We start from the raw sequence: 21,774 nt of genomic DNA, 5'->3' as shown, positions 1-21,774 counted from the left end.
GCTCTCCTCCATGCAAGTTGATGATCCAGACAGGGAGAACCAGCTTCACCCCTCTCTTGAAACTTCTGAGATTGCACGCCAGCAGTTTTCTGAAGATCCACCCCAGGTAGGATTGATTCAAGGTGGTGCGGAGCCACACCTACCTGTTGATTTCAAAAAGAGCCCATTTAGTGCGGCAAACAGTTTCAACCCACCTGAAATTCAGAAAGTCATTGTGGAACACATCGTGAAGAAAGATGACTTGATTGCACATTCATATTCTCCAATGAGACTCCGGTCATTCTCTGGCAGGATCCCCAGACCCAGCGGTGAGACAGATTATGACACATGGCGTTCACATGTCGAACTTCTCAGGAAAGACCCTGCCATGTCTGAACTTCAAAAATCTAGAAAGATCTTTGAGAGCTTGTTGTCCCCTGCAGCTGACATTGTCAACAGACTGAGCCCAGAAGCTACACCTGAGACTTACCTTCAGTTGTTGGATGCAGCTTTTGGAACAGTGGAAGATGGAGAGGAGCTTTTCGCCCAATTCATGAACACTCTTCAGGATCCTGGTGAAAAGGCCTCTGCGTACCTCTGCCGTCTTCAGGGCGCATTGAACCTTACTCTGAAGAGGGGAGGAGTCTCTGCTGGGGATGCCGATAAACACATTCTCAAGCAGTTTTGTCGTGGATGTTGGGACCACACCTTGCTCTCAGATCTTAATCTTGAAAACAAGAAAAGCCAACCCCCAACATTCTCAGAACTTCTATTAATGCTCCGGACAGAAGAAGATAGACTGGCAGCTAAAGCTACACGGATGAAGAAACACCTTGGCTCAACCCGGCAGCGGGTTGTGGCGCACTGTCAAAAGACTTGCACCTGTAGTGAGCTACAGGCAGTGACTCAATCTGATTCTGACCCGTTGACAGATCTGAGGAAGCAAGTTGCATCCCTACAGAGTCAGCTTACTAATTTGATGGCAAAGAAACAGAAGAAAAGCTCGAAGCCTAAGGACAAGGCCGAGTGTGATTTACGTGAGATGGCTATGGCAACACCTAGCATCAAGGTCACAAGTGCGAAGCCTGCCAACTTGCGGCAGAGCACCCAGCCAAAACCATGGTACTGCTTCAAGTGTGGTCAGGATGGCCACATCTCAGCAAGTTGCAGTAATGACCCAGACCCCACTCTTGTCGCTGATAAGAGGAAGCAATTGAGAGAGAAGCGTCGCATTTGGGAGATGCAAAACACTCCATCTGCTGACCAGGATTTTTAGACGCAGTCTCAGTTGTGGGGCAAACTGGGACTGAAGCAGGTCAACATCGTCCCGCTAAATCTGGAAGTCAAGCTAAACCAAGAGCACAGGCCACTTTGAGGCAATCCCATGTTGGAGAACAACCTTTCAGACTACCTAAGAGGCTCATAGGCACAAAGAGTACAGGTCAAGTCACGATCAAAGGTAAGGTGTGCAGTTGTCTCCTTGACACAGGTTCTCAAGTGACCACTGTCACCAAGTCCTACTATGACCAGTATTTGTCTGAGCAACAGATAGAGCCACTACATGACCTTCTGGAGGTTGAAGGGGCCAATGGGCAGCTTGTACCTTACCTGGGTTATGTTGAGATTGGAATCACCTTTCCTAAAGACTTTCTTGGTGCTGAACTAGAAGTCAAAACGCTAGCTCTAGTAGTCCCAGACACCGGGACATTAACGAAGTCTTGTGTATTGATAGGAACAAACACTCTTGATGTAGTGTATGAAATGTACAGAGAGGCAAACCCAGAGGGCTACCATCCCATTCCTCATGGGTACAGAACCGTACTCAAAGTACTGGAGTTGCGGCAAAAGCAAGGTTCAGATGAAAACGTTGGATTAGTGAGGATGCGTGGCAAGGATGAAGTGAACGTCCCAGCTGGGAAAACAGTTGTTCTTGAGGGGACAGTATCAATCAAGGAATTTTACACTGAGAGATCTGCCCTGTTGGAATATCCTTCAGTATCTTCCCTGCCTGGGGGGCTTTTGGTGCAAACCTGTCTCCTTGACTTGCCAAATAACCAGTTGTGCAAGCTACCTGTAGTAGTTTCCAATGAGTCAGAGCATGACATTACCATCCCAGCAAAGAGTGTGATTGCAGAACTCAGTGCAATACAGACTGTCCTATCTCACAACCAAATTGTGAGTGAGCCATCAGAGTGTGAACCATCCAGGACCTCTAGTGTGACATTTGACTTTGCCGACTCTCCCATCCCTTCTGACTGGAAAGACCGCATTACTCAAAAGCTGAGCAGTATGCCAGAGGTCTTCGCCCAGACTGATCTGGATTTTGGAAGGACGGACAAGGTCAAACACCACATTAAGCTATCAGATGAGACACCATTCAAACACAGAGCCCGACCGATTCACCCGCACGACATAGAGGCTGTTCGAAAGCATTTGCAAGAGCTTCTCGCAACCGGAGTAATCCGCGAGAGCGAGTCCCCATTCTCTTCGCCAATTGTTGTGGTCAGGAAGAAGAACGGTCAGGTACGTCTGTGTGTTGACTACCGTAAGTTAAACTTACAAACAGTGAAAGATGCATACGCCCTCCCAAGACTGGATGACACCTTCACCGCACTCTCAGGTTCCAAGTGGTTCAGTACACTCGATCTTAAATCCGGCTATTATCAGATCGAAGTTGCAGAGAGTGACAAGCCCAAGACTGCCTTTGTCTGTCCACTAGGTTTCTGGGAGTTCAACCGTATGCCACAGGGAGTGACAAACGCGCCAAGTACTTTTCAGAGGCTTATGGAGAGATGCATGGGAGACATAAATCTGAAGGAAGTTGTTGTTTTCCTGGATGATCTCATAGTTTTCTCGAAAACCCTTGAGGAGCATGAAGCCAGACTCATGAAAGTCCTGGAACGCTTAAAGGAGTATGGCTTAAAGCTGTCCCCCGAGAAGTGCAAGTTCTTCCAGTCCTCAGTTCGGTACTTGGGGCATGTTGTTTCTCAACACGGAGTAGAAACTGACCCAGAAAAGACAGCCACACTTAAAACTTGGCCAGTCCCTCAGAACCTTAAGGAGCTGAGATCCTTCCTTGGGTTCTGTGGATATTACAGACGGTTTGTTAAAGGCTACTCAAGTATTGTGAAACCGCTGAACGATCTAACGTCCGGTTATCCACCACTGAGGAAGCATTGCAAATCAAAAGGGAGGAGTAATCAGTATCATGATCCAAAGGAGCCGTTTTATGGACGGTGGACCCCTGCATGCCAGAAAGCATTTGAGACTATCATTGACAAGCTAACGTCGCCTCCAGTCCTGGCCTTTGCTGACCCAAAGCTGCCTTACATCCTTCATACGGATGCGAGCACTACGGGCCTTGGAGCAGCCTTATACCAGGAGCAGGAGGGACAGCTGCGGGTTATCGCCTATGCGAGTAGAGGTTTGTCAAGTAGTGAGTCCCGCTATCCAGCACATAAGCTCGAGTTTTTGGCTTTAAAGTGGGCTGTAACAGAGAAGCTGAGTGACTACCTCTATGGCAATCAGTTCACCGTTGTCACAGACTCAAACCCTCTGACCTACATCCTCACCTCAGCAAAACTCGATGCAACCAGTTACAGGTGGTTGGCGTCCCTCTCTACCTTCAATTTCAGACTCCAGTATCGTTCTGGAAAACAAAATGGAGATGCCGATGGACTCTCGCGTCGTCCTCATGGCAGGCTACCTGATGACCTTACATCTCAAAAAGAGAGAGACCGGATATGCCAGTTCGCAAAACAACATCTGTCAGATCCAGACAATATTGACTCAGTCGATCAGGACGTTGTTCATGCTATCTGTGAGAGACAGTTTGTTTATCATTCAACCACCTCTGAAGCTTTGGGTGATGATGCAGGTATAACCCTTGTCGAAAGTCTTGCCATTTCTGGAGATGCTATACCTGACAGCTTTGAGCAGGAAGAAACATTGGGAGGCTTACACATCATTCCCCACCTGTCACCGGCAGATCTCAGAGACAGCCAGAGATCTGATCGGTGCATCAGACATGTTATTACCCAGATGGAGAGTGGGGAGAAACCCCCTCCCACATTGAGGAAAGAACTTCCAGACGTAGTCCTGTTGCTGAGAGAGTTGAACAGGTTCGAGCTGTGCAATGACATTCTCTACAGAACACGAAGAGAAGGCGGTAATGAACATTACCAGTTGGTCTTACCTGAAGACCTGCGAGAGTCTGTGTTGACAAGCCTACATGACAATATGGGTCATATGGGAATAGAGCGCACACTCGATCTGGTCAGAGCCAGGTTCTATTGGCCAAGAATGTCCTCAGATGTGGAGAAAAAGATAAAGACCTGCCACAGGTGTGTGCGCAGGAAAACGTTACCTGAGAAGGCTGCACCTTTGGTGAATATCATGACGACAAGACCCCTCGAGCTAGTCTGCATGGATTTCCTATCCATTGAACCAGACAGCAGTAATGTGAAAGATGTTCTTGTCATCACAGATCATTTTACTAAATATGCAGTCGCTATCCCAACATCGAACCAAAAAGCTCGGACTGTCGCAAAGTGTCTGTGGGACCATTTCATAGTACACTATGGCATTCCTGAAAAATTACACAGCGATCAAGGGCCTGATTTTGAGTCTCAGTTGATCAAGGGGCTGTGTGAAGTAGCAGGCATACAGAAGATTCGGACTACGCCGTACCACCCCAGGGGCAACCCGGTGGAGCGTTTTAACCGAACACTCTTAAGTATGCTTGGAACTCTGGAGAACAAAGACAAGTCACATTGGAAGGATTTTGTAAAGCCTTTAGTTCATGCGTACAACTGTACCAAGAACGAGGTAACTGGATTCACACCGTATGAGCTGATGTTTGGGCGTCAGCCACGGTTGCCTGTCGATTTGGCTTTCGGTTTACCTGTGAGAGAACAACAAAACAAGTCACACTCCCAATATGTTAAGGACCTCAAATCCCATCTTGAGGAGAGCTATAGAATAGCTACACGGAGTGCTGCAAAGGTAGCCGAAAGGAACAAAACCAGATTTGACAAACATGTGACCACATCTACCTTGGAAATCGGGGACCGAGTGCTGGTCAGGAACATACGCATTCGAGGAAAACACAAACTCGCCGATAAATGGGAGCAGACCGTCCATGTGGTGGTGAAACGAGCTGGAGACCTCCCTGTCTACACCGTTAAACCAGAGGGCGGGGATGGCCCCATACGCACCCTACACAGAGACCTCTTACTCCCTTGTGGGTTCCTCTCTGCAGCCAAGGAAGTGAAACCTGAACAACCAGAACCCAAGAAAAGGCCCAGAACGCGACGGACCACTCAGAAAGACAATGAAAGAGCAGATCACCCCTCGGACGAGGATGATATTGTTTCAGTCCACTGGTTTGCAGATAGATCAGTGCCAAATGACTCGGCGTACATTGTCAAGCGAGATCTTCTGCTGACCCATAAATCAAGTCTTGGTCAAGATGATGTGACTGCAGATCAAGACAAGTTGGCTGGTAATGCTCCAGCTTGTGCAGACACCATCTCCGATGTTGTTCCAGCCAGTCATGCTGACCATACCCAACCTTATGACAATCAGATTGCGAGTTATGGAGAAGCCTTGTATGGGGAAGACTTAGCCGGAAATGACGAACCTGAAAAGGAAAGAGACTTACCCGGAAATGACGAACCTGAAAAGGAAAGAGACTTACCTTCTACGGATCGCCCTGACATGAGGGATGAACAAATCCTACTTCTTTCGGACATGTTAGGGAGTGATGAGGAAGGAGAGGACTTGATATTTGACAGGGAAACAGTAAACAAAGAGAGAGATGAACAAACAAGCAAAGAAATTCCTGTTCGAAGATCAGAAAGAAGTCGCCAGCCACCAAAAAGGCTAGACTATGCTGAATTGGGAAATCCCCTTGTCACTGTGGTCAAATCATTATTTCAGGGTTTAACCACAGCTTTCATTGACTCTTTAAATGCTAAAGCTGAATTATTGTTCTTAGATGATGCAGTTCACAGTAGACATGCAAAGGGACTTGCATGAATTCAAGAGGGGAGGGTGTAACCCAGTTCCTAAAATCATCTCAAACAGAAAGAGAAGAAAAATTAAAACATTTAATGTTCATTGTTCTGTTCTTACTGTCCCGGTTAATGAAAGTGAAATGAGATCAAAATAATTATTTAAACATAGAAGGGATGCAGATTATATATGATATGCTCTGGTCAAACAAGGGTTAAGTTTCTCAGAGGGTTGATGAGCTCTGATGAGAGCCTATTGTTTTACTCCACTCCTCACATGTCAGCCAATCGGTGAAGCTCTAGGCAGCTCTTGTCCCTCCTTAGTACCAGCTCCCAAGTTTTCAGTCTCTTGCTTCTACAGCCGAACAGAGCAGACGGACTAAAACTTTTGTTATCGGTAAGCTGGAGAAATTAACCTCTAACGAGTTAAAAGAAATACCATCTAAACTGATATTTTTCACAAATTATGTATTTGCACTTGTTGTTGTCAAGGGCAGAGCGAAACCGGAGGGTTTACTGAGCTGTGGCTCCATGTAAATGCTGAGCATCCACTCGACGGCGGTAAGCTAAATGTGGCTAATCAGACACGTGATGTGCGGAGTGTGGGTACAGTTGTTCGATGTCTCTGAAACGCACTGTTGTTATGCTAGTTAGAGCATTAACTAAGTCATTAACATGTGAAAAGCTGTAAATGGTTAAAGCAGCTAAAAATAACTTTATGAGAGATAATTGTAATCAGACTTTATCCTGCTTCCTGTTTAAATTTTGATGTCAATCAGTTGTTTTACAATACTCAGTATTGAACACTTGGAGGTAATTTTTAGTGTATTTCCACTTGTACTGGTAGGCCTATGGTACAAGCGGGATTAAGCACGTCTATTTTAATACTCCTATTTGTGGACTGAGTCCTTGTGTTTACGTGTTATTGAAATTGATTATTTGCACTTTGTTCAATTTCTGATAAGCATTTGCATATTATTCCATTTCTTAAAAGGGGTAATATACTTATTTATTTGTGATTAGATATATATGTACAGTGAGTTATTTTGATCGATGTAATTAATGTTTACAATGAAAGTGAATTATATGGTGACTATAATTCCTGAATGTTTAAAACCTTGTAGATAATCTTTAATGTTACTGCAGGTTACAAATAATTGAACCTTGATACTGTGAAATTTTGGATATTGATACTTTGACCTTTGAAACTTGATATTTTAATGTTGTACAACATGACTGAACTGATGATGATTGAATTGATGATAGCTGATCTGAATAGTAGTTACTGCACTGTGACACTACTTTAGTTTAATTTGTGAGAGTTATCCTTAAAGGGCACGTGACATATATTTGGCCATTGTTTATAGGTCAGGTTTTTATATGGGACGAATCCAAAGACCAGGTCAGCGATTCCAGAACCCAGAGTGTTCCAGTGTTCACTGGATGGCGAGCCAACCCAAGATCCTAGGAGACGATATACATGTACACGCACACTCATTTGCACATTGATGGACTACAATCCTCTACTGTACAAGTAGTACGGTAGGACAGACAATCACACACACACTCCTTGTCAGACGAATTCTATGGGCCCCACCGGTACCATTTGGACTTAAAAAAGACTAATTCTTTTACTTGTGCACAATTTTATTTAATTCTATTTTTTTTTTGCTACTTTGGGGGAAATTTTTATACTTGACATTCTGTTAAAACCTGTTGTAATACTGTGTTGTTTACAAATTTCTTTTACAAGGCTTAACATCACTAAAGTACTTTTAAAGCCACATAACTGTGTTTGTCTGGTTTCTCTGCCATTCGTGTACCAGAGCTCTAAGAGTCGTTCTCAGTCTTCTGACACTAGCCCAAATTGCTTATTACTTTGGTAATTATCCATCGGTACTTTATGTAACTCCACGTAAGTGCTACACCTGCACTTCAAGTCTCTGACGTCAACGAGGAGAGTGTCTGAAGCTGACGATAGAAATAGCAGTTTTGTGAGGAAGTGTAAACTATAAATCGTAAAACATCTGTTCTTCTTCTTTTTTTCAGTTTTTCAAGAAAGGTAAGAAAAATCCATCATGAAGTTGTTGTTTTTTTTGCCTTTTACGGTAGGCTCGTTGTGTTTTAAAAATTTAATTTAAAAATGTATCAATTTTATAGAAAGCAGGAAAGCTATCATGGGTGTGGTAGTGATACCCACACACGTGATATTTCATCAACCAAGTCATGTCATGTGAAAGGTCTGGAGGAGAGGTTGAAATATTTGCAGTTCTAGATAAACAAGTTTAGCATAAAGCACCTGCTTTGGCTCATGCTAGGTTTTAATCAAAGCTCTGTTAGCTTGCTTTGTTGTTGCTAGGAAGATTGCACCAGCAAAGATACAAGCATGCAGATACAGGTACCAGAATTCACTGCAAAGCCTTAAAGGAAAGCATATATGTGAACTAATACAGTGTTTTTAATAGAAAGAAAGAAAGTGTGTACTTTATTGGTTCCCGTGGGGAAAATCCCTCTCTGCATTTAACCCATTCACTCAGTGAAGCAGTGGGCAGCCATTGGGCGCCCGGGGAGCAGTGTGTAGGGACGGTACCTTGCTCAGGGGTACCTCAGGGTAGCTGTTCAGGGGAATCGAACCCCCGACCTTCCGATCATGGGGCCACCACTCTACCTACTGAGCTATCCCTGCCCATAATAATGTTAGTCTCCAAGACTTTGTACTATTTCTGTCACCAGTAGGCTGCTGATAGTGTAAAACAGAACCAGTATATCCTACTTAAACACAACGTGATAATTCATCTTTAAATATGTGCTGTTTTTCCAGCAAAAGATTATTTTTTAATTTTATTTACATAACTAAAGATCCAAATCCATGTTCTCCTTTCTTAGGTCAGTCTCTCACCTTAGGGTCCTTTGCAGTTTTTCTAAAATCTACTTTCTTAAGAGCAGCCTCCTGTTGCTTTGCAGAGCCACTCCAATTATGTATAAATTCAAGGATTATCATGAAGTGCTTCGAGATCACTGCCTACCGCTCCTTCGACTGGCCCTGCAAACAAATCTTGGGAGAGTGTTTGTGGGAGGGTTAATGAATTTAGATCAGTGTTTGCTGCAAACACAGCCTCACCATCCGTCGCGGTGGCCTTGAAGTCGTCAGACTCGAGGTCAGATCTGGGTCGTCTCCGAGACAATGCAGCTGATTGGGATGGCAAACACCACAGACTGTGAGTCTCAAAGTCAGACGCTGGCTAAAAGCTAAACTACAATCCACGATATTAAAGCTGCGAGGCACTGGTGAAACCTAGAAATACACATGTAGACGTGACGGTGTGTTGAAACTTTATTACAACTAAAGGGAGAATTGATTCCTGCTAAAGTATGAAAAGAGACAACGCTGGGCTTTTAAAATTCAACAGAATTAGATGTGGTGATGTAAATTTTAACATCATCATCTTCACCCTGGGTAGTCATTTAGTTAATTATTGTCAGCTTACAGGATACATCACTATATAAAAACAGCCTGCAGTGATCTGTGCTGACATAAAAGCTACATGACGATGGTTGTGACAAATTTAAATCCCATTGTTATTCCCAAACAGGCGCCTCATACGAGATTTCATGGTTCCATTTTAATTTATTCAGTCCCTGGAGGAAAAGCCCATCTGACTCTCAAAAATGTGAGTTTGTAGTATTCACGGTATGCATTAATAAATCATACAAAGTTGAGCTGTTGCTAAGAAGCAAAGAGACTTTCTGGCGGACACCCAGGTGACTGAAAGACCAATCTAACGTAATGTAACAGTTTGGTTTTTTTCTTTCTTTTCTTTTTTCTTTTCTGGAGTGACATAAAAATGAAAAACATCTACTCTATATGGCCTATTCTGGAGGTTTGTATTAATATGATAAACATTTTATTTTGCAAAGTCAGTGTCATTGGATTTGAATAATTCCTTTACTAGTTACCAGTCAAAATTTCATATTGGAAGTTATACCTGGCTTAGAGAGCAGTCTGCTACACTGCAAAAACTCAAAATCTTACCAAGTATATTTGTCTAATTTCTAGTCAGAAATATCTCATCACACTTAAAATAAGACACAATCAGCTACAGAGTAACATTTCAGTGAGATATATGAACTTGTTTTTAGACAGTGCATCTTGGATCTTGATCATTTTCACTTGTTCCATTGGCAGATTTTTCACTTGATACAACATGTTTTTGCTTGAAATAGTCAAAGGGAAAGTTCTCCAGAGATTGCAGCAGTTTGCAAGTGTTAGCTTCAGACAAGTTAGCTTCATCCATGCAAATACACCCAACTCCTCACTAAGTGGTTGTGAATCTGTATAGATTGTGATGCAACCAATGCAATCACAAGGTGCAGCAATTTCATCTAAGGACTAGGGATGGGCAGAGGTGGGACCAAGTCATTGTTTTGCAAGTCTCAAGTAAGTCTCAAGTCTTTATCCTCAAGTCTCAAGTCAAGTCTCAAGTAATGTCAGGCAAGTCAGAGTCGAGTCTCAAGTCACTGGTGTAAAAGTCCGAGTCAAGTCACAAGTCTGAAATTTTGAATTTCAAGTCCTTTCGAGTCTTTAAAAAAAAACAACGAAAAAAAGCATGTTGCAGTTATATGCTAAATGTAAATATTAGACCATGTAATTTTTAAATCTGTGTTTTTCTCAACACATGACAAAATAGTGAACTTAGAAAATATACACAAATTGTGAAATTGCACCTCTTTAAAATGCAGCTCAATTAAACCTAGCTCCAAGAATAATTTTCACCGACAGTTCTGAGATAAGCTGCATGTTATTCTTGGATGCGGTTGTAGGACTGGCTTTAAAATCGCATGACAAAAATATCATACATAAATAAATGATTTTTTTTTTTAAATATCATTTAAAAAAAAAAAACTGCATCACCAACGTAGCCTGGACAACATTTGCTAGTTAGATGAAGTCAGCTATCTCATCATAGCATATTTATATGCATATTTATAATTATAGCTTCTTGGAGTGAGTGCACACACTCGTGAAGTTTAGTAACTTCAGGTCACTGCAACAAGCCCAGGTACAGTTTACCGACGGATGGGTGCAGGACCTTGAAATGCACCGTGTAGAACGAAAGACCATCGTACGTATCATAAGTTTACCAGTCTCACAAATTGTCTTCATAAATACACAATCGTTAACCGTTTATTAATAGGACCTTTGAGCTCAACGGTAATTAATTAGTAGTGGAAATAATTTCTGGTAGCATCACAGAAATGTAGCAGTGACAATAATACTGTATGCTGTAATCGCACTGGGCAATTAGTGATACAAAACAACTGTTTTATCCTGTGAATAAAAGTATATGTTTTTGTCAATGTACCATAATAACAGAAGCGAAACGCAATATTGTGTCAGGACAATTCACTATTTATGCACAATAAATAAAGGAGCATAGCGCGACAATTTCTGTTCAGCGCCAGACTTGCTTGTAACCTATATCACCAATTATGTTATGAAAATGACGCATTAACTACTAAAAAACACTGACCTTCGTGTAAATGCTTGGAGCAGACTAACCTGTGAGCTGGAGGGTTCTGGGACGTTATATTTGGTCTTTGAATGGCTGCAATCCAGGCCATCCGTCGCCTCTTTTTACTTCGGAAACATGGCTTGAACAATTTCTCTTCAACGACGTAATCCGATAACAACCGATCTCTTTACCCGTCGGCTTCCCGTGGCTGTCATGCGACCGGCTATTGCAGTTAATAATACAACAGCTTCTTGACATTTTTGTGTTTCTTTTTATCGCTGTATAACTGATTTTAATTGAAAGCCTGCGTGCGCTAGTACCGCTTGCCACGAGTTCCCAGAATCCTTTGCGGTTCTACCCGTGAATGACGTCACATTTTCAATCTCTATATAATATGCATGTTAAATTTTATATTTGGGGTAAAATATCAAGTCTTTTCAAGTAAACCGGTTCAAGTCCAATTCAAGTCCCAGGTCATTGGTGTAAAAGTCCAAGTCAAGTCACAAGTCTTAGAACATTTTTTCAAGTCAAGTCTAAAGTCATAAAATTAATGACTCGAGTCTGACTCGAGTCCAAGTCATGTGACTCGAGTCCACACCTCTGGGGATGGGTACCGGTATCCAGTGTCATAATGGCACCGGTTCTGACATAAACGGTAGTAACCAGACCGAAAAGCAGCGCACATTTCGGTGCTTTATTTCGGTGCTTTTTTTTCCTGAAATGTCATACACTTTGGATTCCAGGCAATCATTTTACCTTTGCAAGCGTAGTAGGCGGGCCCAGGTACGTACGTTCTTTTAGAGCAGAGCTACAGATTAAAAATGCCCAAGGCAAAGCAGTCAAAGTCTGGCTGTACTTCACAGCAAAAAATGCAAACTCAGCAGCCTGCAACAAGTGCTTTAAGGTGATACTGTGCAAAGGAGGTAACACCTCGAATCTGATGAAACACCTGGCGACGAATAGCATTTTGTTAAAAGCCGAGAAATGCACCGTATTTGATAGCTTGCTGCGAGACCTCACATCGAGCACGTCTGTTATCGGACCCGGAGTTAGCAACATCCCCCAAAAACCCGAAGAGCAGAGTCCTGGCCCCTAGCCCTGCCAGTGTAGCAGAAATGATGACGGATGATGATGGCAGCAGCAGCCGTTCTTCTCTGGGTCAGTAGCTTAATGTTGTCCGTGTGTAATTTACGTTGAGTAGGCTAACCACATTATTACATTAATGCACGTAAGGTGAACTAGCAAACATCATCATAGCTACATGCGGCTGTCTTCTTGTTTGATGGCAGATACTCCCTTCCCCCTGGCCAAAAGTTAGTGTTTTTTTCCCCAATTGTTTAAGCACTGCTTCCAGCCAAGAGTGATGCCATAAATCCCCTATAGCTGCAGAAAAGGCTAACATTGTTATCTTTTTACCAAAAAACAGCTGAACATGAGAGGTTTTTGGACCAATTTTGTGTTCTCCATTCTTTAAGCACCGGTTTGAGCACCGTTTAAGCACCGGCACCGTTTCAAAAGTACCAGTTTGGCACCGGTATCGGATAAAACCTAAACGATATCCATCCCTACTAAGGACAGCAAGAAACCTCTCACAAGCACTCACCAACTGGTTGAAGAACAAATATTTTTCCTTAGTGACTGATTGCCAGGTAGTTGCCATCCAATTTCTAGGGTTGTGAGTGGGGCCTTAAGCAACTAATGTAGGTATGTTAGACCTTTATGTAGCGCATACTGTAACATTGGAATAAAAGTTGTTTTTATGGCTGTAGCACTGACTGGGATGAAAGTGAGAATGCACATCCATTTGAGGGTGTTGATGCAGGATGTAACGATGATAGTGACTGACTTCCTTATACACTGAGCAGAGCCAGCTATTTGCAACACATTGCAGCACATAAATCATCTGAAGGGTTACACCAGGGTCGTCAACCTCTGAACTATTTTTACCCCCAAATAAATCTGTAAAGAGATGCAACACTTAATTTACCTTCATACAGAAAGAGACAAAGAGTCTTTATTTTCTATTAACATTACTATTAGGCCTAAATAATTAAAAAAAAAACACATGACTCCTTGGTAGGGGTGTCAGGGTGATAGACCTATTAATAATTCTTTTTTGCATTTGATGCATAGGCTAAACATTTTTACAGCTGATGAATGTAAAGAGTCGCTGGTAGCGATGATAAAAATAACTTCTATGCATTTATGTATATTCTTTATTCATATTCATCTTGATGTTTTTTGTCATTGCCAAAGGGAGCCACTGGAGATGCCGGTTTATGACCCCTGGGTTAAACTTCTCCCTGTCAGCTTGTGTTTCACAGCTGAGAATCCGGACAATGATGTTAGACACTGTTCTGGCAGAGAGGAAGGACTTTAAAACACGCTGGCCCATAAAGACAACCAAATGCGATAAATCAGAACTACATGCAGTCTGTTTTGGGACCAAAACTTCATTATTTCCTTCCGCTCTTGGATACCTCTGTGTGGCTGTTAGAGACTTACTTGTCATGCACAGGGCTGTCCATGTTCAGAGCAGATTCACTTCACATTTACACATGGATAAATAGCATTTTCTGTGGAAGAAGCCAGCTCTTATTGGGGAAGCAGGGATGGCAATTTGTGCCCATCATGCAACACTAATTTATAATGACACCCCTGGAAATGCTGCTTCTAGTTTCATTTGCAATGCTAACTTGCCTCCAGACCATGCTAACATGGCTCAACAGTCCAATTCGGAGGGGGCTAATTGCACTGAGGTGGCCGGTAGCAACATGAGAGCCTATAATTGGAGGACACGCTCAGTGTGTGTGAAGAACCATTTGCATATCACTTCCACTGTCTCTGTGAGGTGATGGAACATTATTAGCTGGAACACTTGCAGTGTCCTCAGTCAACACTTTCTGCATGTATTTATCTCTGCCTTACATTTCCTGTGCCTGTTTGCTTGGCTAGATCGCGCTGTTAAACCTGATGATTCTGCCTCTAAACTCAAGATCGTATTCATTTTTTTAAAATTATTAACTTTAGATTAACAAAAGCAAAGAAACAGAAAAGGTGGTGAAAATCCAAAAATGCAATAAAATAAAAGGCATGACAGAAGAAGGTGTAAAAAAAACAACCCTCAAGACTAAGAAATATGGAATATGCAAAGTAAAGTATCAATAAAGTATATTTTATTGTTAAAATAAGAGAGGTTCTTGTTTTTCAGCCTTATAACACTATAATAGCGTAATATCTGAAACTGCATTGCTACTGAGTGCTGTGTGTAAAGTGCAGCGATGTGCTGTCTATGTGTGAGTACGTGTGTCAGAGGCAGGCAACACACCATTTGGGTTTATTGTTTGTAAGCCTAATTGCCTGGTGCAAAAAAGCTGTTCCAGAGCCTCCAGGTCCCAGCTTTGAGGCTGCGATGCCGATTGCCAGACGGCAGCATCTGACACATTCCACAGTTGCGGTGTCTAGGGTCTCCTTGGTAATCTTACCGACACACCGTCCAGTGTGTTGCGCTCATACAGTAGTGTTAATCTGTGGTTTCTGGGTTTTGTGGGCACAATGTCCTCTTCACAGTGTCCACATGAATCCTGTCACTGCTTCCGTGCATTCATCAATGTCACGATTTCACGGATATTGGAACATCTCCCAGCCTAGGACGGCCCTGTAACACAACCTCAAATTGATCCTTCCAGCAGTGGAAGAAGAAAGTGGAGAAACAGCCTCCTTTAGAGTTGAGAAACTCTAAATTATCAGGGAAAATTGCACTCTTGGCACTGAGAGAAACAGATTTAGAGTATTATTATAATAATACTTAATTCATACAAAATAATTCATGCAAAATAATTCATGCAAAACTCCCCTGCATCTTTATTCTATATAGAATAAAGATGCAGGGGAGTTTTGCATGAAATTTTGCACCATGACCTATAATGAAGGAATTCTTCCTCATAGTTGTCAGAAAAACAACTCTTAAGTTGAGCAACTACTCTCTAAAATTTTCCCAGAACCATTCTTCTTTATAATGTCTGTTGTGTCTCATACACAGAGGGGGCAGAATTTTCTTTTCTGAAAAACAGCCAAATTCATGCAAATATTAATAGTGGAAAGCAATTTTGTGGATAACAAAATTAGCAGTTGGAAAAGCACACGTCTGTGTCTGAGTGCATGCATGTTGCACTTAAGGGAGCAAAAGGAGCAGCCTCATTACTTGGCTTTTAAAAAGTAGGAGACTAACTTTCCCCACTCCGTTTGAGCAGTCGCCTTTTTAGACCTTATGAGGCTTGTTAGTGGAGACAATGCACCTAGGAGCAGCAGAGCTGTCCAAGCCTCCTCCCCACAGAACAATGAGCCTGTTGTGCTTTCCTCAGGAGTGAGGAGAAGTCCTGGGAGACTGCAGAGGCAGCTGTGGTGGGATCCTGGGACAAGGGCGAGGACTCGAGAAGGAGGAGCGCAGCTCAGGGTTTGTTTTTTTTGTGTTTTTTTTTTCTGGGGAGGGTTGGGAGGTTATGGAGTGTAGAGGGCCTGTGTGTTGTGGGAACCCCAGATCTCCCTCGTTCAATCCCACCTCCCCCCTCCAATCTTTTCTGACTCCAGAAAAGGCCAAAGCAACAGAACTGCCATTTGCAATGCAGATCATGTCCATGAGGAAGGAAAAAAGAAGTCGGGAATCAATGGTCCTGTATCAATCTGCTGACTGCTAATGTCCTCCACATTCTGATTCTTGACCCCTTCCCTGCCGTTCCCCAGGCAAACCGCCATTGTCCCTCTCGGGCCCCACCTTTTCTCACTCCTCTCCACACTGGTGCTCAGGCAAAGATGCCACATTAGGCGAGGAAAATCCACAACTCAAGGTTTCTTTGATGCGATACGCCGTTAAGTGTCATTTAGAAATGCGTTTAGCAGGTTCGGGGCCCCAACATAATGGGGCGAAAGAAGAAAAGAGTGGAGGAGGGGGTCGGGGAGAGGGTGGAAAAGTGGGTGAACCAGTCAGTATTTGTTGAACACAACATTTAACCCTTGCGGTCATTGTGACAATATCCCAATTTGTGTCACAAATCTGGTTGAAGTGATATGGTAAATCAGCAAAAGAAAAGGAGAGTGTCAGGTGACAGCGCTCAGCGACAAAGAGGAGGACGTCTGATCCACGCCCGTGCACTCATCACACCTGAGCGGTGCTTGATGGGAAAACTGCCTCGTTATTTTTACATGAAGCTGAACCAACAGCTTCATCAGTGGTGTAAATAAAAATTTAAAAAACACCAATTAACAAATCTCAACAACCTCTATCTCTCATCAACACTCATCAAAGCACTGCAGTCCTCTTATGCTTAGCATGGTATTTCACTTGATTACAGGAGATTCAGATTTTAAATTGCAACCGTTTCTTTTTTGATTGCGATAAATTATATGCAACTAAATTTTATTTATATAGCACCAAGGTGCTGATATTGTAAAGGTTAACCCCCTCCAAAGATAAGGAGAAAACCCCCAAGATCAGACGACCCTCTATGAACAAGCACTTGGTGACTGTGTGAAGGAAAACTCCCTTTTAAAAGGAAGAAACCTTCAGCAGAACCAGGCTCAGGGAGGAATGGCCATCTCTCGCCTCCGACTGAGGGTGAGGGGACGGAGACAGGACAAACGATTAAATGCGATGATTAAATGCAATTCCATCTTGGTAGATGTGACAAAATGACGCTTTGACTCATGCAGAAAAAATATGAACTTACTATTCAATAAGCCCTGCTTATTCCCTAATGCAACCAGATGCTAACAAGCAAACTCGACATACAGCAGAGCATCACTCTCAGCTGTTCCAGAGAAATGAATAAAATTAGCCGACCTGCAATCTTTATGGTAAACTTCCCAGCTGTTTCTAGCCATTAGTGATTTGGTTTGAAGCAGAAAACAGCTTCCAAGCTCTTGACCTTAAAGTAGGGGGAGAAGGGGTGTGTGTGACTAGTGAGGGAGTAAATTGGCTGAGATATGATTCAGGAGCCAAGAGTTCAGCACGTACAGGGCAGTTGGCCTCAGACTATTCATTATGCCGTGAGATTGAGATGGAGGGTCGTCCTATGGCACCTTGGCTCTCATTTGGAGGAGCACAGCTGAGGAAAAAAAGAAAAGAAAAAAGGAACACATGTGGATGCTCTGACCCTTCAACCCGCTCAGGGACTATCGCCTCAAGGTAATGAGAGAACCTGGACCATTTTGTTGTTGTGCTGTGCTTTTGTGTCAACTGCACATGTGGATGACATTTTATTTACTGGGAAAGGTTGCATGGCACAGTTTGAAGTGCACACGCTCATTTGTATTCCCACTCTGTTCAGTTTGGGGGGGGGTTAACAGCACAAAGTTGCTTGTGTGTGTGTGTGTGTGTTGTAAGGGCATGCTCTACTCATAAGAAGTACTTTTCCCATCTACTTTTACACACCCTCTCCAGTCCATAGTGCATATGCATGACTTCCAAAACAGGCTACTCCTGCATAAAAATGCTATACAGTGGATTATCTACCACTGAATGGTATGATTTGGAAGCCAATCTGTCAGTTCTCCCTGTCTATGAAAAGCCTGTTCAGTCCTGTTGCCTGCTGTTTATTTATGAGCAGCTCTAGGCCCAGCGCTTTTAATCATTCATGAAACTTCGACGGGCCGCAAAAGAAGTCAACACCACGCTGGATCCTTATCCCAACCGATAGCAGGGGGAAAAAATATCCAATTTTCTCGGAGACTGTAACGTGAAAATAAAATGAAAAATATGGGAGGATTTCGAAGGAAATCTATAAGCAACAGCCATGGATTCATGCTGAGCCATTACTGTTTGTGCCTTGTTTTGTTTGGCTTCATTATTTCACTCATAAAATAATATATATCCTATATATCCAATGTGGGATCATTCGACCTTCAAGTATTACTCAATTCAGCATGACTTGGTGTTTTGGTTTTTTTTTCCCCCTCGACATAACACAATTCATAACTAACAGAGACGGTGCCATTCACAAACTTTATTCTAATTTTAGTGAAACTAAACTCCAACACGGAGAAGCTCAAATTGAAATGACCAATAAAAAATAAATACCAGAGGACAGAAGCAGTCAGATACTAAGGTGTCAACAAGACCTTGATTCACAGGAAATAATTTGATTTCAATTGTATTAGCTTTTGGCAAATAGAGGCTTGTAGGAGGGAAGAAGGGGCAGTGTTAAGAATTGTGTGTGTGTGTGTGTGTGTGTGTGTGTGTGTGTGTGTGTGTGTGTGTGTGTGTGTGTGTGTGTGTGTGTGTGTCTGCAGTGGGGTCAGCTAAGCTCTCCTGGGTCAGTTTGATCTGTGTGAAGATCATAAACCGAGTCAATTAGCCTCAATTAAACCACCTAATAAATCAGCTTCTTTAGCAACGGCTCAAGTCAGCGTTTGGACTGGAATCGTGTCAACATCTTTCCTTTCTGTCACTTACAACTGAGGTGCTTTTTTCCTGTTTGTTATGGGTTTGTTTCATTTCTGTTCCTTGTGGCTAAAAACAGCTAAACCAAAGTAAAATAAGTCACAATTCTGTTGAGAAAAGTGATCTTATTTAGAGCCAAGAGTCTAAATTTATGCTAAATAATGTACTAAACTGGGAGCTGGAAAGCAAAAGGCTAACATGCTCACAGTTTAAAATGTAAACATACTGAGCTTTTGCTTAGCCTGTTAGCATATTTACACTTGCTAATTGGATAAATGCAAAGGCCAGTAGGAATCTGATTAGTTTTACTGGTTTGGGTACAGAAACTAAAATTAAAACAGATAAATGCTCTTAATTATTTTTATTTTTCTGATATTTTCACACTTCTTTTCTTTTACATCATTATTACGCGTTATTAGAAGTTCCAAATCAACAGCCGTAAAGTGTTGAGCTTCATGACGGTCCATCCATTGAGTGGAGGCTTGACCCGCACACACACAGACAGACATAGCCGCACTTTCAACAACACCACTAATCTTACTAAAATACTGTGTGCACAGCTGGGATGACGGGATCCCAGAGTAGCTTCCTGTAACTAGCTGAAGGTGGCTAAGATGTATCCATAGTCTTATGGTGGAAGACTCAGTTCTGCAAATTCAGGCACATTCTTTATTGTAACCATCTGCTTATTTGATATTGAGAAACTATTAAGACAGAGTCGGGGCTTTGTAGTGAGAAGCATCTTGGTCTTATTTTCTCTGGAAGGATTATGATAACCAAGGGAAATAAAAGCTTAAAGGAAAATTTAAAGTACTGCCATCACCTGTACAAACAGAAGGAAAGTAATGAATACCCACAAAAAAAAAACCAGTCAAACCGATTAATAGCTTTTTGAGTTTTATAATAATGTGTTTTTCCCTCCTTCATTACATTAATTGTTGTGCATGCCTGTTAGCAAATACGCATTGCCAGAAACACAGGTGTGCTTCTTCGTTCTCGTTTGGTCCCCCCCCCCGTGTTCCCCGCTGCCTTGCTTCACCTCGTGCCTTCTGTGCTTGCTTTGTCCGTCTGTCTGATTCATTATGCAAACCTAGGCCCGGGGCACACCTGTGTACGATGATTATATCACTGAACGGCTGCGGCCACGCTGACATTGTTCCTGCCACGGTGCGGCTACGTTACCATAAAAGTTTTTAATTACTTAATGCCCCTGGCGTGATGACTAATATAACTATCTGTCTTTTTATCTTCTTCACATGGCACAGGAAACATGAGTGACACTCCAAAGTTCTAGGCGAGGCAGCCCACAGTATGTCTGCTAGGAAGTCAACCGGAGCGCTGCAGCAGTCAGTCTCCGGAGCTGCTCTGACCTGCACACCAAAATTTAATTTCATATTATTTATATAGAACCAAACCACATCAACAGTCGGCTCGAGGTGCTTTATACTGTAAGATAAGTAAGTAAGTAGTAAGTAAAATTTATTTATATAGCACATTTCACAGATAAAAATCACAAAGTGCTTTACAGTAAGATCAGACATACAAGTAAAAATTAATTTAATTAATTAAAAGCCCGTTTGTATAAAAATGTCTTCAGCTGCTTTTTAAAGGAGTCCGTAGAGTCTAGACAGCGTAAAGACAACGGCAGAGAGTTCCACAGCCTAGGTGCCAGTGCCTGAAAAGCTCGATCCCCACGTGTTTTAAACCTAGTACGTGGGACCACCAGTAGCCTCTGACCTGAAGACCTAAGTGCTCGGGATGAAGCATGAGGTTTCAACAGGTCAGAGATATACTGGGGAGCTTCACCGTGCAGAGCTCTAAAAGTTACAACTAAAATTTTAAAATGAACCCTAAAATTTACAGGCAACCAATGAAGAGAAGCCAGAACTGGAGTAATGTGTGACCTCTTCTTTGTACCAGTTAAAAGTCTTGCCGCTGCATTCTGTAAAGACTGAAGGCGATCCAGAGCTGATTTGTTGAGACACGTAAAAAGACCGTTACAATAATCCAAACGAGAAGAGATAAAAGCATGAATAATCATCTCAAGTTCTGCCTTTGACACCAGTAGTCTGAGTTTAGAAATGTTTCTTAGATGATAAAAACAGTTCCGGACAAGTTGTTTAGAGTGTTTCTCAAGAGACATCGAACTGTCAAATATAACACCTAAGTTTCTGAGACTCGACTGAAATGAAGGGTCTAAAAAACTGATATGCTGCCTAATTTCTGAGAGCATGTGATCAGGTGCAATAATCAAAGTTTCTGTTTTATCTGCATTTAACTGAAGGAAATTGTCATTTAACCATTGTTTGATTTCTGACAGACAATTATTTAAACAAGACAATTTATACAACTCAGAAGCTTTGAAAGAACAGTACAACTGAATGTCATCAGCATAGAGATGATAAGAAATATTATTGTAACGTCTGATAATGTGGCCTAGAGGGAGTATATACAGCAAAAAGAGAATAGGACCTAAAACAGATCCTTGAGGTACCCCAGAAGGCAGAACTGATGTTTCCGACAGCACATGATTTATACAGACAGTAAAGGATCTCTCAGATAGATACGACATAAACCATTTTAAAACAACGCCAGTAATCCCAAACAAGTCCTTCAGCCTATTTATCATGATGCTGTGATCAACAGTATCAAAAGCAGAGCTGAGATCCAACATAACCAGAACAGTGTACTCTCCAGAGTCTGCTGCCATCAGAATGTCACTAGACACTTTAAGCAAAGCGGTTTCAGTGGAGTGCAATTTGCGGAAACCAGACTGGAAAATGTCCAGAACATTGTTCTTTTCCAAAAAGTTGTTAAGTTGTTCTGCAAC

General features: G+C 42.3%; 1 protein-coding gene across 1 annotated transcript; it reads left to right on the top strand.

Annotated features, from left to right (window-relative positions):
• The first annotated feature begins 10 nt into the window (after nucleotides 1-10).
• On the top strand, nucleotides 11-7,918 carry LOC112435327 (uncharacterized). Its single transcript, XM_076888736.1, has 3 exons — nucleotides 11-1,118; nucleotides 1,469-6,554; nucleotides 7,361-7,918. The coding sequence occupies exons 1-2, from the start codon at nucleotides 11-13 to the stop codon at nucleotides 6,016-6,018; spliced, it is 5,658 nt and encodes a 1,885-aa protein (XP_076744851.1). The 3' UTR covers nucleotides 6,019-6,554; nucleotides 7,361-7,918.
• The last annotated feature ends 13,856 nt before the right edge of the window (nucleotides 7,919-21,774 follow it).

Source organism: Maylandia zebra, linkage group LG9 (assembly GCF_041146795.1).
Source record: "Maylandia zebra isolate NMK-2024a linkage group LG9, Mzebra_GT3a, whole genome shotgun sequence".
Classification (NCBI taxonomy): Eukaryota; Metazoa; Chordata; class Actinopteri; order Cichliformes; family Cichlidae; genus Maylandia; species Maylandia zebra.
The sequence above is the reverse complement of the archived record's forward strand: the minus strand, read 5'-3'. Positions and strand labels throughout refer to the sequence as shown.

Bases quoted from the DNA above. Each gene is read 5' to 3' on its own strand.
- LOC112435327 (XM_076888736.1), top strand. From the start codon at position 11: ATGCAAGTTGATGATCCAGACAGGGAGAACCAGCTTCACCCCTCTCTT. The intron at 1,119-1,468 runs GTCAGGATGGCC...TCCTTGACACAG, and splicing joins ATGGTACTGCTTCAAGTGTG to GTTCTCAAGTGACCACTGTC.